The sequence below is a fragment of the Bicyclus anynana genome, chromosome 15 (genome assembly GCF_947172395.1).
Source record: "Bicyclus anynana chromosome 15, ilBicAnyn1.1, whole genome shotgun sequence".
NCBI lineage: Eukaryota > Metazoa > Arthropoda > Insecta > Lepidoptera > Nymphalidae > Bicyclus > Bicyclus anynana.
Window position 1 is genome coordinate 13,979,721 of NC_069097.1, and position 26,418 is coordinate 14,006,138.

General features: G+C 35.0%; 2 protein-coding genes across 4 annotated transcripts in view; both read right to left on the reverse strand.

Annotated features, from left to right (window-relative positions):
• Positions 1-9,242, reverse strand: part of LOC112052128 (uncharacterized) — a 130,122-nt gene extending 120,880 nt beyond the window's left edge. For 2 of the 3 annotated variants that reach the window (XR_008251479.1, XM_024091072.2), the window contains exon 1: positions 8,775-9,242. The gene's annotated coding sequence lies outside the window, so the exon portion shown is untranslated. The remainder of the gene's footprint in view (positions 1-8,774) is intronic. The other variant, XR_008251478.1, reaches the window with a different exon arrangement.
• A 2,786-nt stretch (positions 9,243-12,028) lies between these two features.
• Positions 12,029-25,197, reverse strand: LOC112054614 (protein PFC0760c). Its single transcript, XM_024094458.2, has 4 exons — positions 25,040-25,197; positions 16,034-19,143; positions 14,084-15,058; positions 12,029-13,468 (listed from the first exon to the last, which is right to left on the reverse strand). The coding sequence occupies exons 2-4, from the start codon at positions 19,104-19,106 to the stop codon at positions 12,999-13,001; spliced, it is 4,518 nt and encodes a 1,505-aa protein (XP_023950226.2). The 5' UTR covers positions 19,107-19,143; positions 25,040-25,197; the 3' UTR covers positions 12,029-12,998.
• Between the last annotated feature and the right edge of the window lie 1,221 nt (positions 25,198-26,418).

Consider the following 26,418-nt stretch of genomic DNA (forward strand, 5'->3'; position numbering starts at 1 on the left):
GTTTAAACCATAAACATTTTGGATTTTCAGGAACGGCTTTAATTAACACAGCACTAACTTGGTACCGCCTTCATACTGATCAGAAGGTAGCACATACGATGTTATTTTTCACTTTTTAGTTCAGTAGAAACATGTTTGTGATTTTAAAGTGGGTTGTATTTTTATTTTTGCTTGAAAGAATAATAAATTAGTTTCCAACATATGCTTGGGTTATATGCATACCAGTGCATACATATTACGTATGCATAACAGAGCAAGTTGATAAACAAAAACTTGTAAACACCCGCATAAACATTCTCGAGTAATTTAGTCTCTACAATAGTTTTTTTTTAATTTTCCTGGCGCTTCCATTGTTAGCATTTCATTAAATTGCCCGAGCAATGGTAGCGCCGGATAACACCGTCCGATAGGTATGTGAGATGCAGTATTGACGGGCTTTTAGCTACCATCTAACTCCATCATCAGAGTTCAGACCAGTTACATAGTACTATAATATTAATGCATTGCCAACGAAATACTCAAATACCAAGGTTGAGTCAAAACAAACATAAAGAAGTGTTCTATTTCCAATTTAGCGTCTAATGTCAGCCACTAGCGATCAAGTACTACTCTACATGCCTGCGCTAACGGCTTTATCATATCAGCCGATGTAAGACCACTGCAGAACATAGGCCTTTTGTAGGGACTTTCAAACATCACGATACTGAGCCACCTGCATGCATCCAGCGAATCCCTGAGACTCGCTTGATGTCGTCATTCCAGCACTTTGGGACCCCAACGTCCATCGGCTCTTCGTTGCGCCCCGCCCATTACTACTTCAGCTTCGGAACTCGTTGAGTTTTGTCAGAGACTTTGGTTCTTCTGTGGATCTCCTCATTTCTGATTCGATCTTGCAGAGATACTCCTAACATAGCTCGTTCCATCGCCCGCTGTGTAACTCTCGAGCCTTCTTATGAGGCCCATAGTTAGCGAACAAGTATTGGGTAACGGCTTGACATCCGATAAAACTGCTCGTGTGTTAGCGCTGTAGGCATGTGTGATTATTTAACCGTCAGTGGCTGACGTAACAACTACAAAATAAAAAGTTGTAAACACTCACATAAACATTCTCAAGTAATTGTTCTCTACGTCAAGACAAGGACGGCGATAATTTCTTTAATTTTCCTGGCGCTTCCATTGTTATCATTTCATTCAAGTGCTCGAGCAATGGTAGCGCCGGATAACACCTTCCGAGAGTAATGTGTTTCAACCGACTTCAAAAAAAGGAGGAGGTTCTCAATTCGACGCGTATGATGGAACGAAGAGCCTTATCGCACGTTGCGAAAGAGAGCTAGATGGAAAAAATTAAGACCAAAAAGTTGTAACGACACTTTTTGCTATAGTTGTAAGGCGAAATGAGTCGAGTCTCCCAGACCAACCGTGTCTGGGAGACTTGAACCCCCCAACCCCAAAAGACCACCTAACCCTAAAAAACCCTCGATCTCAAAAGACCCCCCGACCCCAAAAGACCCCCATCCCTAAAAGACTTCCATCCCCAAAAGGCCCTCTATCCCCGAAAAGACCCCCATAATAAATTTTATAATAATTAAATCTAAAAGAACTTCGTTCCATACGAGTGTCCCTTGACACCTCTCAAGATTTTTTTTTTTAAATTGCATTTTATTTTATTGTATGACTAGTTTTTTTAATGTTTGTTACCTCATAACTTCGTCATTTATTAACCATTTTTTGAAAATTCATTTTTTGTTTGAAAGGGTATACTTTCACATTGGTCCCCATTTTATTTTTATGAAAATCGGTTCAGTAATTTTGCGTTAAAATCAAAACAACTGAAATACGTCTTTGAAGTCGGTTCCATTTTTAACCGATTTCAAAAAAAGGTGGAGGTTTTACTAACGCATAACTTCGTCATTTCTTAACCAATTTTAAAAAATCTATTTTTATGTAAAAAATATTATGTATTTCAGTGTAAGTTTTACTATTTATTTCGCTTCAACACACGATAATATTTCTATTAATGTATTTATCTCCTACATTAGATCTCATTAATACAACAATTAGCTATAAACTATCCTCATTACCTTAGCGTTAAGTGACAGATAGAAAACCGATTAATTGATTGTACTTTGAAGTATCGATCGAGTTTCAGATATTTTATAAGGTTGTTTAGGTTACACAACCTAAACACACTTTACGCTAAAAACACAAACCAGTAACGTTCTCCACCATTAGCAACCCATTTTCGGCTCACTGTTGACTCGAAAGAAAGAGGGGTTAGGCCAATAGTCCACCACACTGGCCCAATGCGGATTGGCAGACTTCACACACGCAAAGAATTAGGAAAATTCTCAGGTATGCAGGTTTTCTCACGATGTTTTTCCTTCACCGTGTGAGACACGTGATATTTCATTTCATCCGGATCCGGACCGGCTTCGAACCTAGACCCTCCGAATCACGATGTTTTCCTTCACCGTTTTAGACATGTGATATTTAATTTATCAAACCCTATTTTTTTTTATTAATTTTTTTCATTTATTCTTTACAAGTTAGCCCTTAACTACAATCTCACTTAATGGTAAGTGATGATGCAATCTAAGATGGAAGCGAGCTAACTTGGTAGGAGGAGAATGAAAATCAACAGCCCTTTGGGTTTCTACACGGCATCGTACCGGAACGCTAAATCGCTTGGCGGTGCGTCTTTGCCGGTAGGGTGGTAACTAGTCACGGCCGAAGCCTCCAACCAGCCACAGCTGGACCAATTAACAAAACCTCAATCAGCCCAGCAGGGGACCAGCGTCTTGTAAATCCACCGCGCATACCCCTGCGCCACGGAGGCCGTCAAAACCCTATGCTTTAATCACAATGTGACACGGCTTTGAGCCCTGCCTCTGATCCTTAGGACTATTGAGGCCTAAAAGACTAACAGGTCATATACCGTTAATTGCCCGGTACACGTAACCGTTGTAAGAAACTATCAATATATTAATTATGTATTTTTTCCCCCAAGGGAGTCGTTGCCCGATAGCACGCAGTATCATAAATAACTAACCTACATTCCGGCGTGGTTCATCAACATGCAGACCTACATAATGTGCATAACATTACATATTGAGATGCGAATAAAGTTTTAATAAGACAAAAGACAGGAAGAACAAAGTAAGCATAGTCAAAGCAAAGAAGTATGTGAAAATAATAAATGTGGAGTCTAAAAGATGAAGTGTGTTGAACTATACAGCTCAGTAGATTTTCTGTCTTCTACAAATTGTCAGTAAAAATTCTCACCTCGGTTTTGGTGACATTAAGTAATGTATAAAAGTGTATGTATACACGTTTAAGATTCTGATCGCTATTATCATTAACATCTAATTATGATCATTAAATAGTCGATCATTGTCACCCTAACTCAATCTGCATAGAGCAGCGAGTCTAAGTTCCATATCATCCCTAGAAAGAGAGGTCTGGCATTTTAGTGGGCAATTATCATTAGCTGATAATGATGAATTCATCATCATTAACAGCCGATGCCGTCCTGCTGAACATAGGCATCTTGCATTGACTTCGAAACAAAAGGTCTTATGCCGCTAGCATCCAGCTAATGATGAGTTATATAATCTATACTATAGTATACTAATAAAGGGGTAAAGTTTCTGATTTACAATTTCTTATAGTTTTACTTCCTGTGTGAAGGTGGAAGCTGATCCAACGGCCTCCAAGCATCTTTATCATTAAGGAACTCGTCAATGTTGTAGTAACCTCGACTAAGTAAATGTTTTTTATTTTTAACACACAGTCCTCAACATGCTTAGGTACTACAGGGCGCTAGGGTGATGGTTGCACCCGGGCGCTACGTAAGCTAGAGACGCCTCTGCTCCCGAGCACCCTGTATAATATTATTTCCCGGAAGTACCCCAAGGCAGGACGTCTAAACTCGGCAAGGTTAGACGGGGGAAGAAAGCCGTTCCGCTCGTTACGTCCGATCACTTTCACCGGCTCCTGACAACTTTCGCCGCCGGTAAACGCGTCCGATTGTGAGTTGTAACGCGGCAGTACGTACGTACCGTTCGAATTACTGGCAACTGTGGCGTGCATAAGGTTCTTAACTAAGGTAGGCACTATAGGTACATGGAAATTGAACAAAATGGGAACTTCCTTGTACACTACAACTTCGTAAGTCCTCGTCCTACCCTAAGGGTGCGTATTGCATTTTTGCATCTATGAAGTGCACACCACGGACTCATCAGTGTGGTGGACTATTTAACCTAACCCCTCTCATTCTGAGAGGAGACTCGTGCTCAACAGTGTGCCGAATATAGTTTGTTACATAATAATGATAGGAATCTTAATAAAAACGCAATATAAATGATGTTTAGATGTGATCAGGTGACATGTCCAATGTACATTGTACACTATAGTAATGTAATCCATACTTAATATTATAAATGTGTATCTGTCTGTCTGTTTATCCGTCTTTCACGGCAAAACGGAGCCACGAATTGACGTGATTTTTTAAGTGGAGATAGTTGACAGGATGTAGGGTGACATAGGCTACTTTGTCTCTTTCTAACCCCCCACTTCCCTAAAATGGGGGGTGGAAGTTTGGAAGTTTGTGTGGAGCATTTGTCGGTCCCAACCCATCGGTCAAGGTCATACATATAAAATGTGATAATAATTGTCAAAGAGTATTCAACATTATCACTCTTTAACTGGAATCCGAAATTAGCGTTAATTAAGTAGTACGTATTGGGTTTGTTTTTAAGCAATCTAAACTCTCATTCGCACAAGATCTTTTTTAACGGACGTTAAAAGAGCGTTCAAATACAACAAATCCGTTCATATTCACACGACAGCGTTTTTAAATCACGATGCTTTTTTATCGAGCAGTGTTGCATTTTCAATTTTTGCGTTAGAAATAGACCATGAATTAAATTAAGAACGTTAATAAAAGCTCTAACACTGAGTTTTAACACATCGCTTTTTAACTCTCGAATGAGGCCTTAATACATATACATATATGTTCTAACTACCTTAACCTAAAACACTTTTCACCCAATTAAACAGATGGTTAAACAAAGGTTGTTTATAATTCAGATCAGAGAAACAAGACCACCACAATTATTAAGATTTATTTTTAACCAACTTACAAAAAGGAGGTGGTTCTACGTTCGGCTGTATGTATGTTTTTGTCAGATTATCATTAAGGCCAATCTATAATAGACCCACAATGCCTTTTTTTCCAGAGTTTTTTCCCAATTGGCATAGCCATAAAATGAGTCAATTATTTTATTTACTTAATCATTTGGTAAAATATACTTATGCACTAATTGTACATTATGTACATACTTAATGTAGTTGGTTACAAAAAAAAAGACAAATCTTAGTACTTAGATGCTAACATCTATTTTTAAGAATATCTAATAAATTATTTTAGCACCTAAATGATTAGCCCGCATATTCTAATTGACTATACACAAGTATGACATCTGTTAATGTATCTAGTTGTGGTTTAAGAGCCATCACAGGTCAGATCAGAAACAGAGATTTGTAGAACAAACAAATTTAGTTGGCCAAAGTCGAGTTAGTGCATTTTACCTCCTTCTTTGTCTATCTTTGAACTTTTTGAGAAGAAATCCAAAATAAAATCGGGGTAGGCAGCACGTTTTTGAATTTATGCAGTGCAAGCCTATGATAGAACATGCTTGCCTTAAATTTATTAACAGTTGACTTGAAGATACTCTTCTTGTAAGTGATAAAAAAAAAAACACTTATTAAGATTCTTCTGCATTAGTTAGGAACAACAAGCAGATTTGTGGTTTTTCTACAGGTAAAAAAGAATTTAAAACTTGGCGTTGAATACATGGATTTTAAATGGATTCACAGCACCAGGCAGAGAGAAAAACTCTGGATACCTGTTCTACCTCCAAAAACACACGCTATAGCTCTTTATAGCATTACTTAGTATAGATTATTTATTTAAAATTAATGATTTTCTAAAAATTCCTATATTTGCCACTTTCTAGACAAGATTATAGAGGCAATGTCAACAGCAATTGTGTTATGCCTATAGATAAAGTTATCTTTATTGATATAACCTGTCACATTACTGATAACACTTTGCACATCATTTATTTATTGTATGTATATAGACATGATTGTGATTATGCAGTAGTTGATGAGTAGGTATAGAATAATTTAAATTTAATATAACTTTAGCACATCCTCATTTTGCATGCATTTTTTGATAATAATTCGTCATTAGTTTAACAAACAACTACAGAGCCAAGCCTCCTTATAGGAGAGGAATATGGAGCTTAGACCCATCATGCTGCTGCAATGAAGACTGGCAGGTAAATAATTAGAATAATAATCATCATTAGCAACCCATGTTCAGATCACTGTTGAGCCGCATCCACGTTGATGGTGGTCTATTTGGTCTAAGCCCTCTCATATCTGAGAAGAGACTTGTGTTCAACAGTGAGTCAAATCTACTAGACTAATTTAGAAAATTCTTTTACCAATTGAAAGCCACATTATTTGTGAGTGTCATAGGCTATATTTTATCCCCACATTTCCATAGAATTAGGAACTATATAGGTAAAACAGCACACGCCCTGCTAATATATTACAATATGATGATTGAAGAGGTTTTCTATCATTCAAAGTTTTTTAAAACTATTAACATTTACTGCATGATCTATGCCTGTTGAGGATAATTGTCCCTTTGTGTTACAACACAATGGCCAGTGACCCTGTTCCCACATATCAATGATAGTTTAAAATATTACTTATTGTATTTTACACTGACTAAAAAAGGTGGAGTTGTGTAGTTTTATTTACTAGCATACACACATCAGTTTTATCCACATAGTTCCCAAAGATAAAATATAGCCCACAACACTCCCAAAGTGGGAGCTTCCTCGTGGTCAACGAATAATTAAATTCAGCCCAGTAGATCCAGAGCTTTACCTCTATAATATTAGTACTCTAAAGACTATATAGAAGTATAGAATATATACCATACTAATATTCTATAGGGGTAATGCTTGTAAGTTGTCAGGTTGTAGGAAATAATCTCGAAATCTACTGAACCAATTTAGATTTTTTTTTTACCAATATTTGTAAGACACATTATGAACTTGTTCAATAAGTAATGAAAATATTTTGTAAACTTTTGGTAAGAAAAAATATAAGTAAATACTGTTTGCTTTGTCCCAGAAAAATGTTGGAAAAATGGAGAAAATTTAAGTTTGTGCGTTAATTAAATACCTGTACATGAAAAAAGACTTGTGGGTGGCTTGACATTAGGTGTTATTGCTCCTTCATATTCTATAATTGCACATTGGTGTGCTGAGTTTAAATGAGGAAGATCTTCCAGCAATGACAACCAAAGCTTGGAATGCCTTGAATTTATTGAGAACTCACTGTTTTCACTGCACCTTGCTCTTAGTGATTTTTAACTCTTTCTGAGGCTAAAGGGGCACCTCAGAGGTCAGAAATTTGATGATGATGACTCAGTGATGACTGCAGTACACAATTTTCTAAGAGATCTAGACTTTTTTCAAAAAGGAATTTTAAGTTTAGAAAAAAGATATGCCAAGTGTACACTAAAAAGTGACTATGTTGAAAAGGAAAATAGCATTTAATAAAATACAATTGCATCTTAGTTATTCTTAAGCTACATGGAAGATCACATGAACAAAGTGACCTAAAATAATAGGCCAAAAACAAATACTTTCTTGAGTCAGAATGTCATGAAGCATTGCATCAGTAACTTTCAATATTATTCAAGAAAAATGGTGTGTTATGTTTTTAAATATTTTAAAAACTGTTTGCAAAAACTAAAAAAATTAGATGAAGTATATTTTATTTGTAATTATTGATTATAGATATTAATTTACATAATTGTTGTTGTTAAATTTAGAAATACAGATTATGAAAAATGATTGTATATGTGGATGTCAAGGAGACATGTTTGATTTTTTTATGGGTTTTAGTGGCTTTACCACATTGCTTGTAAAGACTCACTCTATATGATATTTACTCTGTGACTAATAATAAATCCTTAATTGAAAGCAGACAGTGGTTAATAAAGATAAAGCTACAAGATTAATAAATGAAAAACTATGTACATAAGTGTTTGTTTCTTTTTTTTATTGTAGCACTTATTGTAAAATAATAAATTATTGTTGGTTTTACAGACATATTTTTAAATAATTTACCATTTATATGCAATCCATACTAATATTATAAATTTTCTGTATCTATAACCTTTTCATGGAAAGCCATGAAAAGGTTATAGATACAGAAAATTTAGTAAAGACTAATAATGAATTGATTTTCATTAATTTTGCTATTACAGATATTCAGATAAATTTTACCTTAAAGCAGAACAGTAGGCTAGTTTTTATCCCTGTACAACCTTAAGTTTTTCTTGTTTGTTGCTGGCATGGTTTATAAGAAACAAAATTTCCTTCAAACAGAGTCGCAGGCATCCACTCGCTAATATATAAAATAATTTTCTCACTAAGTATGTAGATAGTAGGTACATGTATAATTTTCCAAGTGATAGAGCGAAGGAGATAAACTACGTTTCTATTTAAATAGGTATATAAAAAGGCACTAACATTTATATATTCAGATATAACCTGTCCTTCTGGTTCTGATAATGAAGCTTATTAAAAGGTATTTATAGTAGCATAGATATCGTCAAGACACAGCTAATCATTACTTCGTTAAGCAAATGTTTACTTGTGTAAAATGTAAAAAACGTGACGTACCTTTGTGGAAACAACACTGGGGCGCAAACAGGCTTCCAGCATTTTTAGTTTTGGAATGGAAGAACACAAACACCCAGCCGACTTTCACTATAATACCGTTATCCAACACAGAAATACGACACAAACAAAGCTCTTTATACACACACTGCACAATTTGCACAAAAAATTACACCCGACCGATGTTTTTCACGAAACCGAACACAAATAAAACACCTCTGACAAAAACTACTTGCGAAACGATATGACACTACGTCAAATTGTTGAGAAGGTATTAAAATGCGACATTTTATTATACCTTTCACAAATTTGTTTGAGATCTTGCTGAGGTTACGTATAGTGTACTATTACTTTAGTAACAACGCTTTGATATTAACAATTAGGTCTGCAAATATACGGGATGCAAAGCACAAACCATCACGACACGAATTCTATCGACAACTGGAAGTGGAAAACTGGAAACTGCAGTAATTTGAAACTAAAACTGAACGGAGTTTGCCAATACAAAAAATACATGGTTGACATTCAGTTGGCAGCTGACACTGACACTTGACATTCGACAATTAACTGACATTGACAGTAGGTAAACTATAGAGGTGTTCATTTTAGTGAAATGCTAAACCTTATAATTAAAAAAACAAATCCGACGCTGCATGCTCAATTACTACGCTGGCGCTCTTCGACCATTAATACCTGCCTCGCTAACCGTTACCCCTCTGGCAAAGGTCAAAAATCAATGAACTAACGCGTTTATAAAAACTGTTGCTGTAGAATCGATGTTTCATTGTTGTAATTCTAAAAATGCCGGTTTGTGTAGTTGAATGGCATAAAAAACGGCCAAAAACTGGTAGTTTAGTAAAAGATGGAGTAACGTTAAATTTGTAAGTATTACTACCTTAATTTTATCAAATATGTAATAAAAAGAATTTCTAAAAAACTCGATTCTTTTGACGGAACAGTTAAAATCGATCAAGTAATCGAATATTCTATGTATATATTCTGTGGATAATATAAGCGATGTGTTTGTTAGCCTGTGTAAAAATTACGCGTGTGTGTGTATTGTGCTCATCTATAGTGATCTGTGGTGCTCATCGTACGGTCGACTTCAGTAAGCTCGATTGCTCGTGGCGTTCGAGCCGTCCACATTTCTTGTTGTGTAATTATTTATTGGTTACTTGGGATAAGTGGGGACTAGGGAGAGTGACTTGAGTGGAAAAGGGGAGTTTTAGTTAACTGTCAGGAGCGCCCTAAGCCCTACATACAACGATCACAAGTTTGTGACTCCACTCAAGGTCATTCTTTGCCATTCTAGGGTCTTATTTTGGTTACAATTTGAAAATAACGGTTGGGAAACATGTTTTTTAGTATCGTGAGTGTCATTCATATTTATTTATTATGAAACACGACTACAACATCCCTGTTTAGATCTTGCCGCGTTGCAAGAACGAGGTCATAACTAAGGGCACCATAACTGTTCGAAACTAAGGGCAACATAAGGGTCTGGCAAACTCTGCTATTGTATCACGTGAATTTCATCGGTATTTCGTAATAAATTGATAGAATTTTTTTTTAAGCGTTTGTTGACTTGAAAAACCTCAGTCTTGTTTCCGTAGACAGAGACGCCGTTTACTCTTCTTTCATAATAAGTACTACAACTTTACCACAGATGGCGCGAAATTCAGCAAAATCCGTTGATATAAAAAGATCCCAAGAATACTATTGAAGGTGGACTGAAATCGCCCGGCAAAATAAAAAAAAATAGCAGGGCATTCCCAAAACAAGAGCAAATATTAGGATCTTCATAATCATCATTTACATAGATTTGTACAGACTCGTAAACAACCCAAATTCGACTCAGTGCGGGCCAGTATACCACAGGATATAAAATAGAACTAATCAATCTATACTAATATTATAAAGAGGTAAAGTTTGTAAGTTTGTAACAATTTTTTGAAATGGGGTAATCTTCGGAACTACTGGACCGATTTTAAAAATTCTTTCACCAGTAGAATGCTACGTTACCGGGGAGTGCTATAGGCTATATTTTATATTTCTATCATATATAACTACTGATATATCGCGGGTTTTCTCTTACAGGTCAGACCGAAAAACTTACTTATTCGCATGCGCTGCCTCAACCATTGCGTATAACTGAAATAAATGTATGGAGGCTTTTTGAACCTTTAAAAGTTCTACAAAAAAGTCCGCGACACCATATATCTATCTTTTATATTTTAGCAGATATAGTAACTTTAGTACTTTAATAAATTATTTAAATTTTAAACTAAGGTTTACGTCATTATTTACACAACTAAACTTAAATCCTTATCAAAATAAATGATTTAATAATCACAAGGATATTATAGAGATAAGATTTGCCCTTTACAGTATGTTAATTAGTTATATAGTTTCGGAGATAATACAAAATTTCTGAAAGTCGCAGAAATGCCCGTATATGACGCCCCGCGGTTTCAATTACGTGGTTCCCGTTCCCGTATGAATATGAGGACCAAACATAGCCTATGACACTCGCAAATAATGTAGCTTTATATTGGTGAAAGAATTTTCCAAATCGGTACAGTAGATCCAGAGATTACCCCCGACAACCACACAAACTATACCTCTTTATAGTATTAGCATAGAAGTCGCTTGGGAAATTATAATCTTTTTTTTGGTCATTGCACCACGCACAAAAGGCTGGACCAATTTTGCTGAGGGTAGGGATAGGATAGAGGTAGGGAAGGGGTAGGATAGAGGTAGGGTAGGGGTAATTTAGGGAAAGTGTAGGGTAAGGTAGGGTAGGGTAGGGTAGGGTACGGATAAGGTAGGGGTAGTGTAGGGTAGGGGCAAGGTAGAGGTAGGGGAAGGATATGGAACGTATAGGGTAGGGGAGGAGTAGGGTACAGGTAGGGTAGGGTTAGGGTAGGGATAAGGTAGGGGTAGGGAAGGGTTAGGGTTAGCGGTAGGGTAGGAGTAAGGTAGAGGTAGGGTAGGGTAGGGTAGGGTTGGGTAGGTTTACGAGCAGGGTAAGGTAGAGGTAGAGAAGTTTACATCAATTTTTACGCGGACGAAGTCGCGGGCGTCCGCTAGTGATGTTATATAATGTTATATGTGTTACTAGGTCATGATAAAAGAGGCTCTAAAAAGAGGAAACCACATCTCAATGTTAGTCGTGGTCAAAAACAAATTATTTAAACTATTATTGGAACTAGTACCATTAGCTACATGTTGAAATTGGGAAGTCAAAAAAAACAAAATTATTACAATGGTTATTTAATTCAATTCACTACTTATTTCCTATGACAATATCAGGTAGGTACAATAATAAATTATATTAACGATCGATTCAGTACGTAATTAATAACACACTAGAGACAAGTACTTAATTCTAAATGAAGACATATTATGAATTCTGATAGTGTGCATCATACATAATTTACTTACAAAATTTACATTTTTTTTCAATAATCATACCTATGATAAACAATGAGCCCTTTTTCCTCTAAAGGTTTTAAAAAAATCCGCTAGGATTCGTAGGAGGTAGCAATCGAAATTCAATAGTCAAATTATATTAATCAACACTATAATTTAGAAGTGTAAAATTTAAAATTAGTTTCTTTAATTCACATGGCTGATTTTTATATATATTCTGAAGCAGTATCCAAGTGTCAGACACTTTATGTGAATAGAAAATTCTATACATTTGTACCCCCCTCAAAAAATCCCCCTCGGATTTTTTTAAAACCTTTAGAGAAAAAAGATTCATTGAAGAAAGACAATAGGGTAGTTGACTCATATGAAATTTAATATTTACAATATTAATTTCGCATAGTTTGTGGATTAAGAGTCCGAAACATATCGATATTAATTAATAAAAGTTATGGATTTGTTATAAAACTTTATTTAAAAATCATGTATTTTTCAAATTTTCCAAACGTTAAAAACATATTTTGTGACGTCACAATGTTATTTGATGTACTAAACGTCAAACTAACCGTTAGCTAACATTTTTGTCAAACGCTCCGTTTGTAAGGGTTTTGTTATTGTGACGTCATGAAACAGTTGAAATATAGCCGATACATCGCAAAAAAATATGATTTTTTTTCAATCTTTTTAATGAAATTTTTAAAAAATAACGATTTTATAATGAAATATTTAAAAAAAAAAGTGTCAACTAGCCTATTGTTATTGAGTACAACAATTAGTAAATCACATATTAACTCAGTCTTACATTTTATTCAACAGAAGAATACTGCCTGGCAAGCTGAAAGGCCCCAAACGAGACCTAATATCAACAGCTCTAACTGCAAAGTAGTATTTAAAGCCAGCCATGAACTGTGTCAAAGTGCACGCCATGGGCAATGGCAAAGCTTTGACGTCACCAATTTTTTTCCAAAGCGTTGTACTCGGCGGAGACGACGTCTCCTGATAAGCATACAATTGGTAACTAGCAATTTCTTCATAATTCTCTTCAAGGTAGCCATCAATTTTCCATGATATCACAATTCCATTGTCAACTTTTGACAGTTTGAGTTCCGGCGCTGGGGGTAAAGCTTTCCAATTGGCTGGCTGGTATTGCTTCACTGAGTCGGGTAAGGGTGCTGGGTGTCTACTTGCTGGCATTCTTTGCATTCTTATTGTGTTCGGATTTTGATGTGGTTTCATGACATTGGGTGAAGGAACTCTTTGTCTCGGACCTGAAATATAATAATTAATATATTTTTTTTAATTTTCTAATAGAATATTCGCATGTTGGGAAAGACTGTGTTAGGAGTGGGTACGACAATAGACCAACGGGGCGGGGATCGAACCATCCCTCGGTGATGAGTCCACTCTTACCGTTGAACTATTGAGGCTATGTAATTTAACTCACAAAGTAACAAGACTATAGGGTAGTTGACTCATATCAAATTTAAAATAAACAATATTAACTTCAAGTACACGGAATAGTGATCCAAAATGTATAAATATTAATTATTAAATTTAAAAATTATGTATTAATAAAATTTTTCCAAACGTCAAAAAAGTTGTCATCCATTTTGTGACGTCACGATGTCACTTGATGTCACTAAAGTAATGTACGTCAAACTAATTAATAACTAATAATTTTGTCAAACACAAAACCGTTTGGTTATCGTTTAATGTTTACGTGACGTCATGAAACATACAAAATATAGACCATCATGGCGTTTTGGCTCTTTTTTCTTAATTTATATTTTTAACAATCTAGTAGAACGATAATGAACAATTTCAAACCTTTTAACAAAACGTGTCGACTAGCTTATTAAATACAAACAGAAAAAAACAATCACCTTGTTGTGAAATAGCTTTCAACATAATTGTCTGTCCAGGTCGTACACCAACTGGAGTTTGAGAGCCACTAATAGGAATATACACTTTTCGAGGGTTATTTATAGTTGTGCCGAATGGTTGTCTATTAGGAGCCATCAAATTTTGAGGTGGTACGAGTCTGACCGGTGGTGTGACATTTCTTGAAATCACTTTGGCTGGCGGCTCATCGTCTGTCAAATCAACTGTAAAGGAGTTATTCTGTTGCATTCGACTGTGTGTTCTTTTCTCTGGTTTTTGGGCTATTGGCGTTACCGGTGGACTATTGGCGATATTTTGAATCGGCGCACTTGTTACTGATACTGGCATTTGTGTTTTTGATGTATTTGCATTGGGCGATTGTGCTTTGCCGTTATTTGTGCTATTTACTGCTGGAACTAATCTTGGTACAGGTATCGGTGGGGGATTTGTATTGGTTAGAAGTTTCTGGAGTTTCGATTGATTCTGCGCTTTGCCTTTTGAAGCAGTGTTGGCATTAGAATTGGCATTATTTCCTTTTTTACGCGCATTTCCTGCCATTAGCACCTGCATTCCAACAGATCTTGTCACTTTCAATGGAGTAATCGCTACATTAGACTTTTTCTTTTGTTCCTCTTGGACTGATTTTAAAACCAACTGTAAGTCACGGTTCTGTCTTGCCAATATTGAAACCCTCTTCTTATATTCGTCGACATTTTGTGTCATGGCCTTTATTTGGTCTTTCACTTCACTTAAATTACTTCGCTCAATAACACTTTCCACTATTTTCAGAATACAGAATTCCTCCAGTTCATCTCTTGTCATATCAGCAATATTTTTAGCGCATGTTTTTAAGAAATTCACTTGCATAAGTGGCTTTTTTGGTATTGAAGGTTCATCATCTGCTTTCGTATCAAGTTTAGATTCATTTGTTTCAATGTCATCAACAAGTGGAGTAATCGTCTCTGTTTTTGCTGTATCTGTAAAAAATATAATACAATACTTTAATACTTCGTCTTTAATACAAGCCTTAATTTTAATTAAAAAATTAAATATCACAGTGAAGGAAAAACATCGTGAGTAAACCTGCAATTTTCTTAATTCTCTGTGTGTGAAGTCTGCCAATCCGCTTTGGGCAGCGTGGTGAACTATTAGCCTAATCACTCTCATTCTGAGGGGACTCGTGCTCAACAGTGTGCAGTGTGTGTGTGTATAGGTTGTTGATGATGATGAGAACAAAGTGAGTTTTATAATAGAGATAAGAATTTTCATTTATGTACAAAGGATCATTCATTCAAAAAAAAAAGTAATTTAATACCATAATATACACTGTTTTATAATATCTGTCTTATTTTTTGAAAACTTTTTACCACAGTAAAAGAATTATAATAATTATATTTTTCTACTCCCATTTCGTTATCTACTCAATATAAAACCTTTAACCATATCACAAAGCTATTCATTATCACACGGCTAAACCGTGCTACAGTGATTATCTTTGATTTTTAAATAGTTCTCTGTTATTGGCTACAAAAATTCAAGCTTCCGTAAAAAAGACAAACGCCAAATATCCAGGAGGCTATATCCCCAACCCCCACATATATATATATATAGCTCTCGTTTTATTTATTTTTTTAATTTGCTACATTTTAGAGTTTTGAACAATTGTTACGTAGAGTTACAAAAAATGTCACATTGAATGTAAAAAACCTAATGTATTTTCATTAAAATATATATTTTTCAATTTGTTTTATAAATATCCAGGCAACTTCTTTTTGTATAAATTGGTTATTAGTGACTTAATTTTCCCGAATCGAAAATCAATTTATTGAAAGGTAATTAAATACCCAATTGAAGGTTTACGACAATGAGATGGTCAAGTAAAAATTCGTAAAAAAACCAACATAGTCATGTTGTATGTATATGAATGTGGATGTATGAAAAAATAAATATACCTTTTTTGTTTTCGAGAACTTCTGAACACTTCGTTTCAACATCTTTAGATTCTACTTTATCCTCCTTATCTGGAGATATTTTGTTTTCTGATTCTGGTAAAGTGTTAGCCTTGTTTTTATCATTTACAGAATTTGATTCTTCATCAATCAACATAATATCATCATCATCGTCTATATTTATACTTGTACATTGTTTTTCTTCAAGAACAGTACCATCTTTTTGAATTTCGTTTTCATTTTTTTGTATATCTTCTTCATCGTCATCAGAAAAAATATCAAGCGTATTAGCGAGTTTAGATACACGTGTTAACGTTTTCTTCTTGCCAAGTTGAGTTATAGAACTATTATTTTTTATTTCTTGTATGTTTGTATCTTTAAGAAGCGACTGATTTGCTTGTGTATCAGTCGACGACTTTTCTACTGATGTGTTCATCTTATCTACATTATTAGTTTTCATTTTAATTTCACTTGTATCAATTTCATCATCTTTCTCATCAGCAATGTTAATAACTTCATCGTTTCCTATTTCAGTCTCTCTTGAGATATTGGATTTACAGATAAAACTATTTGTACTTTCTTTATCATCATTTTGCAATGCTGATTTCTCTTCCACATCCATATTTTCATCAGATTTACTAGTTTTTACTGTATTTTCATGTTCATCTACATGTTTTTCGAGCACTTGTTTTTTATCGGATTGAGTATTACTGTTTGTTTTATCATCACTCGATTCATTTTTTGTAACCTCTTGGTTTATGTTGATAACTTTTTCATTATATCCACGATCTTGTTGAACAATTTCACAAATTTCCGTAACTTGTGTTGTTTTATTATCTTTTGGTTCAATAATTGGGACATGGTCTTTGATTTTATCCTTGCTATATGTTTCACTTTTTTCTGTAACGACACCCTCTATGAGACTTTCCTTTTTGTCTTGGACGTGTGTTTGCTTAATATTCTTAATTAAAGGCAAATTATCATTATTTTGTGCGTCCACTACATCTACTATTTCACACTCCTTGTCAGCATGCTCATTTGGTATTTCAGTTATCAGACTGTTTTTATTTATCTCACTCTTCGTTTCAACCTTATCGTTTAGTTCAATATGTGTTGAGCACTTATCTTCACTGTCAAGATTATCTTCTATTGATTCTTCAATACTATCTCTATTCGCTATAATGTTATCTTGATCCGTGATTTCATTTTGTATGACAATCTCCTCAGTTTCATTGTTTACTTTAGCATCTATTTTAACTTCCCCATCCTCATTTATATTCCCTATAGAACTAACGTTTACTTCATCCTGATACCCAGCAGAAACCTCCCTATCCACATTTTTTTTATTTTCATTCTCACTATTATCTATTTCATCAATGCCCATAGCATGTCTTTCAATTGTATGTCTATTTCCTGGTGCCTCAAGCACCTTCTCACTAGTCTTTTCCGTCTCACGGTTTTCTTCTGATACACTGTGGTCCATTTTGACATTATCTTCGGAATTTACGTTGTCCTGTTGATTAGAAAGCATGTTAGTCTCTTTATTTTGTACCTCAGGTTTGTCTTGTGTAGGACTGTGCTTCTCTTCAGCTGGTATATTCCCACTAGATTCGTTTTCTTCGTTTTGTAGATCAACCTGTTTATTTTCAACTTCTTCATTTATAACATCCATTTGTACATCCTCCTCTTTCTGTTGTTCACTTATTTTGTCTATTTCACTACTAACTTTGCCTTCGTCTTCCCTTTTGTTTACCAATATATTTTGGTCCCCATGTTCTTTTCTTATAGATTCAACACCCATGTCTATATTTTGATTATCTATTTCATGGTCTATTTTACTACCTTTTCCGTTGTCTTCAGAATTACGTGTTGTTAATAAATCGTTAACATTATCCTCTTCATGTAGCGTAACGTCCATTTCAACATCATTTTCCAAATTAACGGCGTTTTTTATTTTATCTTCTAATAAACCATTATCCACTTTATCTTCCTCTTCAAATGTAACTTCCATCTCAATATCCTTGTCATCCGTAACGATTTCTTTAGTTTTATCTTCAATTAAGCTGTCTGTCACTTTATCCTCTTCCTGCAATGTAACTTCCATCTCAATATCATTGTCTTGTATTTTATCATCTAATAAACCATCATTCACCTTATCTTCCTCTTCACATATAACTTTCATCTCAATATCCTTGTCCTCCTTAGTGATATCTTTAGTTTTATCTTCTGTTAAACTGTTCTTCACTTTATCTTCTTCTTCTTCGGGTATAACGTTCATCTCAGTATCTTTTTCATCATTTTCTTGCTCATTTTTATTTTCTGATATAGCATTTTCTTTAAATTCCTCTTCAATGATATCTTCTGTAAAATTTTTGTTCAAAATTTTCTCTTCGTTAAATGTGACATCAATCTCCTTATCACCGGTTTCAAGTTTATTCGATTCGTCTATGTCACTTATATTGTTTTCTGTAATCTTATCTTCTGTTGAGCTTTCTTCTTCTATATCATCTTCATTCAAAGTAACATCGATCGCAGTGTTCTTTTCGTGTAAATGATCTATTTTATTTTCAATTATGACTTTTTTGTTTTGTGCCTCAATTATATTTTCTGGCACAGTATTACTTCTATCTGGTATATTTATTTTACCACTTTTTTCTATAATTTCGGTTTGATATTTATTTTGACTATTTCTTGCATCTTCAGTTAAATTATTGACTAATGATTTTTCTTTTATCTTCTTTTCCCTAACATTTTCATCATTTTCCGCTCGCAACTCGCTGTGGTCAGTATTTTGTTCAGATACTTTGTCACATATGCCACTCTTTAGTTCCACATTATTTTCTCTATTTATAAAAGGCCCCTGTGTAGACTCTGTACACTGACTAGTTTCTTCATTTTTCTCAAAACTCCTTTCACCCTCATCAACTACTTCTTGATCATTTGTACATTCATCATTCCCGTTGGTAATAGCACTGCAAACATTGTCAATAAGGCTAAACTTTTCAAGAGATTCAGGTTGCATAGTCGACATCTTCGAATTAACACCAATGTCTATTTCAGTGTCTATTAATTGCATTATGCAGCATTTCCATATACTTCCGAGAAGTGATTATCTGCAATGAAAAAAAAACATCTTTAGTTTTATAATAATTATATAAAAATAATTATTTGGTCGTCATTTGATTAACTGAGTCGCATCATGGACCTAGTGTTCCTTCGACCCCAAACGGCGCAAGGGTGTCCACGCAAAAATACGAGGAAAAACACATACAGCCGTACATAGAACCCTCCTTGCTTCCTTTTAGGATGTCGGTTACAACTCAGTCGCTGTGACTAGACAGCCAAGTACGCGTGTATGACGAAAGTTTGGGTCTTGTCCACATTAACAAGTTACAACGTTCCCAAGGTGGGGCGGCGCTGTGTATTGATATAACACGTGCCAAAAAACCAAAACAAAACTGCGCTAATAATTTTGCTTACTTTTACCAGTATTTTCATCTCACCGAGTCTTTACTAATACAGTGTGTTATAGGAAATACCGTCCGGCCTTTAAGGGTGTACTTAGGTATCGTGTATACATTATTTTTATGCAGTCCTTATTTTTAATGAAATACATTTTTTTCCCTGCACGAAATTGACATAAAAAAATTCAAAATTATAAAAACTTACATGGCAACACAAAAGTTGAGATAGGTTAATTATTAGTAGGCATTACTACAAAATAGAAACGCCGCCATCTATGTTTTGTGCTGCGTTTACACGTTTCTATTCAAAGCGGTATTGAATGGGCAAGTAAACACACAAGTACACACAATAAGGTGATGGGTTTGTCAAGGTGCTTTATCATCTTGTGCTATGTACAAGCATGCATGCGTGCTTGCATAATTAGCGTGTTGTGATGTGTGTAAACACGAAAAGTTAATTTACGCAGATGGACGATGGCAGATGAATTAATGGTTAGTGGATCATTTTCCACATTTTCCACTCCTAGAACATACATTACACCAAAAACTATCCCTTTTACTCTGGAACACAGTAATAGCTCTGTCGCAAATAGATCTACTACTACTAATTTAAGTCTGCATTTTGGGCGAGTGGCGCAAGCAAACTAAACACAGCATTACGGCGGCGCGGCGTTTCAAAGACAGTGGGCGCCGAAAACGATGGTACCTACTACCTACCCTTTACGATATGCGGCGCGGCATCGTCAAAAGGCTTTCAATTTTGCCGACTTTTGTGCCACAGATATGTAGGTAGGAGGTAATAATCTAGATTACGTACCATAATTGATAGTACAGTGTTGTCACTTTTTAAATCTTCCAAGTTTTGGGACAATTTATGTTTAAAATTAGAAACTTTATTATCACGATAAAAATGCTTAATTATTGAATAATATTTTTTTAAATATTTTTTCTGTTTATAATATTAAAATGCTTACACGCACATTTTGGATCGGACAGTATTTTAAAACACACTGTATAACTCACGAGTGGATAAAACTAGAAAAGTGAAGTTTGGTATCGGTGTATTTTGTCATCATGTGTGTAAAAAGCAAAATTTTAAATAAAAACCGGCCTAGTGCGCGTCGGGCCACGCGCAGTGTAGGGTTCCGTAGATTAAATGAGCAGTTTAATCTTTTATATAATACATAAAAATATCGATAACGATAACCCACACCATGAGACAGACGATAAAAAATTCATTCTCACTTTGCATGTAGGGTAGGAAACCCATTTTTTTTATTTTCTTTCTACCATTGTGTAGACGTAAATAATATACAAATTAAAATACCAAATTTCAGCTTTCTAGTTTTAACAGACTCTGAGTTATCTTACTGACAACATCATCTTTTTAATTAACATCGGAATTAGTATGCAATTTTCGATTTCTAATTAAGTTTTTTAAGTTCGTCGACCATTATTTTTTAAATAGCAATCGCTACTTAGCTGTATAGTTTTCCTTGTAATTTCATTATATATCCTACTCTCGTGAATTTTTCCACGTATCCATAAACAACCGTTTAGTCGGTAGAGGGTGGGGACACTTGACTCTAACACCAAAAAAAAACCATACGCGTCGAATTGAGAACCTCCTCTTTTTTTGAAGTTGCTTAAAAAATTATCATTATACAAACGGATGCCGAAATCGAAAAATATTGGTACAAAACTTCTCATATACTCTAAAGACCTGAAATATACCACACACTATATTATAAACGAGTAAAAAAAAATCATCACCGCTTTACCCTAAAAAAATATTTTTCAATATTAAAATTATTGGCTTTCTTCACATTTTTAATGCACATACTCATGCTAATTTACAGCTTTCTAGTAGTAATAGTCTCTGGGCTAAACCGCGGACAGGCGGACGGACGGACAAACGGGCATGCGAAATAATATATAGGTTCCTTTAAAAATGTTGCAGAAGAGATAACACCATTTCTAAATTTTTTCTGTATTAAAAATTGAAAAAAATGCTAAATTAATCTACGGAATTCTACGCGGCGCTTGCACGACACGCACTTGGACTGTTTTTATTTTTTCATTTGTTTATTGATAAACATTCCACATCGAGTTTGGCTGACCTAGCCTTCTGATCACGGGAGGGCGTCGCATAATCGCTTTGCAATTTCTTTGAAAAGAAAGCAAGTACTCGGACTTCATGGACCTAGTGTTCTTTCGACCCCAAACGGCGCATGGGTGTCCACGCAAGTAGCGTGCCACACCGTACCAAACCCATTTTCCAACGCATCAATGACATGCCGTCTGGTCTCTTGCCATAGTCACGCGCCTAGCCGTTAGGTTCTAAAACGCATGCCGGCGGCGACAAAAGCACGACGGATGACGTTGTGTTAGGTTAGTGCCGCGGAATACGGCCAGCGCTCCCTACTGAATGAAAGACAGCGGTGTCAGAGTTTATTAACTAACTAATTCGAGTACCTCCCCATAGATTCAGCAATACGGAGAAACACACAAAGCGCCCTAGTGAAGGCAGGTGGCGATACGGAAAGGTACCAGTGCTGGACGAAAGAATTGCTTGTAGCCAAAGGCTTGATTCCCATTTTCCCTCAGCCAGCAAACTGACACAAACAAAACACTCTGCAGCTGTGGCAAAGGTACTAATAAATTCCTCTCTAATAAGTCTGCAGAGCGGTTTATCCCACCATCTCTGGAAAAATAAACTTATTATTCAGTTTAAACATATTTTTACGTGTAACAAATAACAATATTTAAAAGTGTGAACATATTATATGGTAATATATAAATCATTAACTGGCAAAGTGCAAGCGTCACTTTATATTAACAACACACGAACACGCCATCTCGTGGAGACTATATGAACTTTTCTAAAACGTTTCTGAAACAGGTCGTTTTCGCTGCAATGTCATCCACATATCAGTGAATTGCGTTTATTTCGTAATTTCTAGGTAGGTAGGTATTCTTAGTGTAGACTGCGGAGTATACAAACTAAACTCTATCTATATATTTTCTACGAATATGTACAGACACTGAGGAAGAGAGACTTTGGATTTTCCTATTTAAACGCTTCATAGTCGCTGTGTTGTGACAAAGAGCAAAGCGCCAACATTCCACGCCATCTAGTGGTGATTCGAAGTTTCGGTATAATGTTTCGGCCATCGAAAGTAGTGAAACTGGTGAAAAATCGGAGGAGGTTCATAATACGATCGCCTAACTTTTTATTGTTCCTGCCTTTATTCCGATTTTGATGATTTGATGATTGTTTGATTGAATATGTATGTACCTCAAACTTGGTGCCATTTTTTTCCACTAACATTGGACCTTCGACTTCGAAGATACACAAGAGAATCTTAAAGTTAAATAAGAAATGTATAGTGAAACCTAGTCTTAGTATAATACTAAACCCTACTTATATTAAAATGTACAGTGATTGCAACGAATCTTTTTTTTATTTAAAAAGTCTTTAATTAGTTTTTAAGATATTTCAACAAAAAATCCAATTTTTTTTAATTAATTGCCTATTAAACTGACTTTCCGCATAACTTTGTTTTTTTTTCCCCTATATACGTGTTCCAACTCAATTTTTCTTGATTGCTACAAAAATTGGCCAAAAAACACTTGTAAATAGGTACGTACATAAAAATAAAATGCATCGAGACCATCCTCCTTTTCAAAATTCGGTTAATAATATCGTCCAATTAGGTACCTAGGGTTGGCAATGTTACTTTTGACAGGATGACAAGATAACTTTTTTTACTTAAGGAAAAGCTGAAGAGATTCTCAAAAGGACATGGGTGTATTTTGTCTTAGCTACTTCGTCTTCATAATTTTTAACGTAACTCTAATATTAATTTATTTAATTATTATAATATCCGACGTAATATTTCCGAAAAAAATGTACTTGAATCAAAACTTTAAACTGTAGTTAAAATAGGGCCTAATCTACAAAACAGATATGGTCGCCAAAATACAAACTAAAAATGCTAAAAATATTGTTTGCATACATACGAGTAGCTAAATATTGAATAACCTAAAAACCTACAATACATATAAAACTACATGGGTATTTAAGAGAATCCAAAAATAGAATGACGTTATTAAAAAAAAAACTCGAGTAATGATTTCTTTTTTTAATAACGCAGCGAAAACGAAAATCGCTAAGCGCAGCAAAAATAACCTAAAAAACAAAATGGCGCCGAACCGAACAGCGGTTCACTGCGCCCGGATACCGGAATAAATTCCGCAGTTGCTGTACTCGTGGGGAGTAGAGAGCTGCACTCTGATAGGCCAATCCTTCGTAGACGTCACAGAGGCTATCGTGCTATCAACTCTCGCTGCTATTCGCGCTCAGTGAGCAAGAAAGAGACAAAGCGTTAGACAAAAATCAGGTGAAGGTGGAACTGCTAATTTATCGAACGTGGATTTTCTAGATTAGGGCATCCACTCTATATTTATTTTGAGTTAACAAAACTGGACGGTACCTAATCCAAAATGTTGCTTTATGTAACGTAATAGAGCTTCTCCAGTTGACCGAAAGGAGCGCTGTCCATATTTTCATTTTATGACATAAATCTATAGAATCCATACTTTTAGCGATAGCGACCTCCGCGCATTGGTTTTATTTTAGGTTTTTTGATGATTCTCTTATTTGAGGTTCATAGTAAAGGTAAGGAGAGAAAAGTCACGCTTTCTTAGGAGAAATGTGGGATTTGTGACAGTAAAAACCCTACTGGGTAAAAATGGAGCCAAGCCCCCCCCTAACTTGACAACTATACCAAAAAAATTTTGACATCAAAATCTGCTGTGAAATATGCAAATGTCACAATTGACTTGAAATTTGACAGTTCGCAACCATAACGAAGGTCATACAAAACGTTAAACAAAACATACCTATAAAAACATTATACATATGTCAGTCTGTAAGTAAATATTAATTCAACCTTATGGTTTTTAGGTTTTAAGTAGTTTGTGTGTCTGTTTGATTTACATTAATTTTAAATAAAAATAATATTTTTTTTTACGAAATTAGGCTATTTAAATAAAGGCTCATAAAAAACAACAATGTTTATATCTTACGACTTTATATTTTTTTGGTTTTAGTTTGGCTGTTTATTAAATAAATAAAAAAATTGATTTTGACATCTAGGCAAAAATATTGTTTTTTTTTTTAATTTTTTTATGAAAATAAGCTATAAAAAGAGATAGGTACATAAAAAACCTATGCCACAAGCTAATACCTAAACCTATAACACGAGTCGGGTAACTACAAATTATAAAGTAGACAAAACCGCGGGCAACCACTAGTCCAGCGGTTAAAGTAGACAAATTACCATAAAAATAACTATAATACAACCATCCAATTTCTGTTAATATCTAAAATATAGTAAATGCTACAAAAAAACTTTAAAATACATACATAAATAATTAGGTTATAAAAATACTAAACGGCGAATAACTACTTCTACCTAATAAAGGAAACTAAGAAATACAAAACAAATTAAACATTTCAAATATTACATCTAGAACTCACCTAATAATTATGTTTGTGCAAGAGATTCCAGAAAAAGAAGAACAATTGAGAAGATTACACTATCCATCGACACAAGCGCACTCAAACACGATTATGACCAAACTGACTGGCAGAAGGAGAAAGAAGAAAATGGCCGCCGGCATAGTGGCGACGTCACCGTCACTCATGGCAAGACTAAAAACTAAAAATATAGAATACGCTCCGGCCAGAGAAAACTTTACTGCCACTTCGGTAAGTTACAATCTCCGCGGGAACGAGACGCCGATATACTCTGGTCATCCACAGAAAAGAGACGGTGAACGGCCGTAGAGTCGAAATCGAGTTTTGATGTCTGCTGTACATATTACTCTGTGCAATGTTTTGTACGATTTCTACACACACTCCAAAGCGTGATCTCATTCTCTATTATTCTACGTTTAGTGGGATCTCTTCCTTGCTTATTGTTTAGCACCATCATTATGTTAAAATAATTTAATTAACATAATAAGTACCTACAGGAAGATATGCGAAAATTAAGAACAGTTACATAGGTATTATTTCAACAAGTATGTTAAGTACTTGTTATATGTAGACGGTGTTTGGCACAATACCTAATTAGTTTGTATAATATGAACAATTATTATAATAAATATTATCATAGGATTGAAAAACAGCAAAACAACGTAGAGAAAATTGTATTTAATTTATTGAGATCATGCGACGTTGCCGCTCCGCACAGAAGAAGGGCACCTCGGGAGTTGAGTGGGCTGGCTGACTAGATGCCGAAAGCGAACGAACGCGGCCGATTATCACCGAAGCACTGTCTCGCCGGGTCAACTAACAACGTCATCACTAAAATAAGCAGCTTCTGATAGCATAAAGCAGTTCATCAGCAAATTATGATAAACTCTTGGGATTTATAAAACAACTCTCTTTTCTGTTTTCTTTTATAGGTAGGTAGATACCCCGACCAGGTCTTATCTTCAGATCTTACCAAGACCACGACCTTCAGTAATGAAGGAACGACTGCAGAGAGGTACCCCAAAAATAAAATATACCTATTAACATTTTTATCACAAAAATATACTACCTACCTTACCTAGGTACTTAGCTCATAAGTTTTAATGTAATTAGTAACATAACAACATAATCTTAAAGTCAGTCGAATTCAGGAAAAAGATTTTATAAATAAATACATATACATACGGTTCCTGCATACAGAACTAGCAAAAAAATAAATTCCAACTCTGAACTTGTATCATTCAAATTGGTGAAAGTAAATGTGCTCATAGTACAATGCTGCTTAATCTTGTCCTCGCTTTTATACAATGAATCTCTACGCCAGCAATGGATGTGTTGCGTATAGATATACTACAACAGAAGGATGCACAGTGATTCTA

What these genes read in the sequence shown, in the direction of transcription:
- LOC112054614 (XM_024094458.2), bottom strand. Translation starts at nt 19,106, where the DNA reads ATGCAATTAATAGACACTGAAATAGACATTGGTGTTAATTCGAAGATG. An exon ending in AGTTCTCGAAAACAAAAAAG is followed by an intron (nt 15,059 to 16,033) that starts GTATATTTATTT and finishes TATTTTTTACAG; the next exon opens with ATACAGCAAAAACAGAGACG. An exon ending in GAAAGCTATTTCACAACAAG is followed by an intron (nt 13,469 to 14,083) that starts GTGATTGTTTTT and finishes ATTATATTTCAG; the next exon opens with GTCCGAGACAAAGAGTTCCT.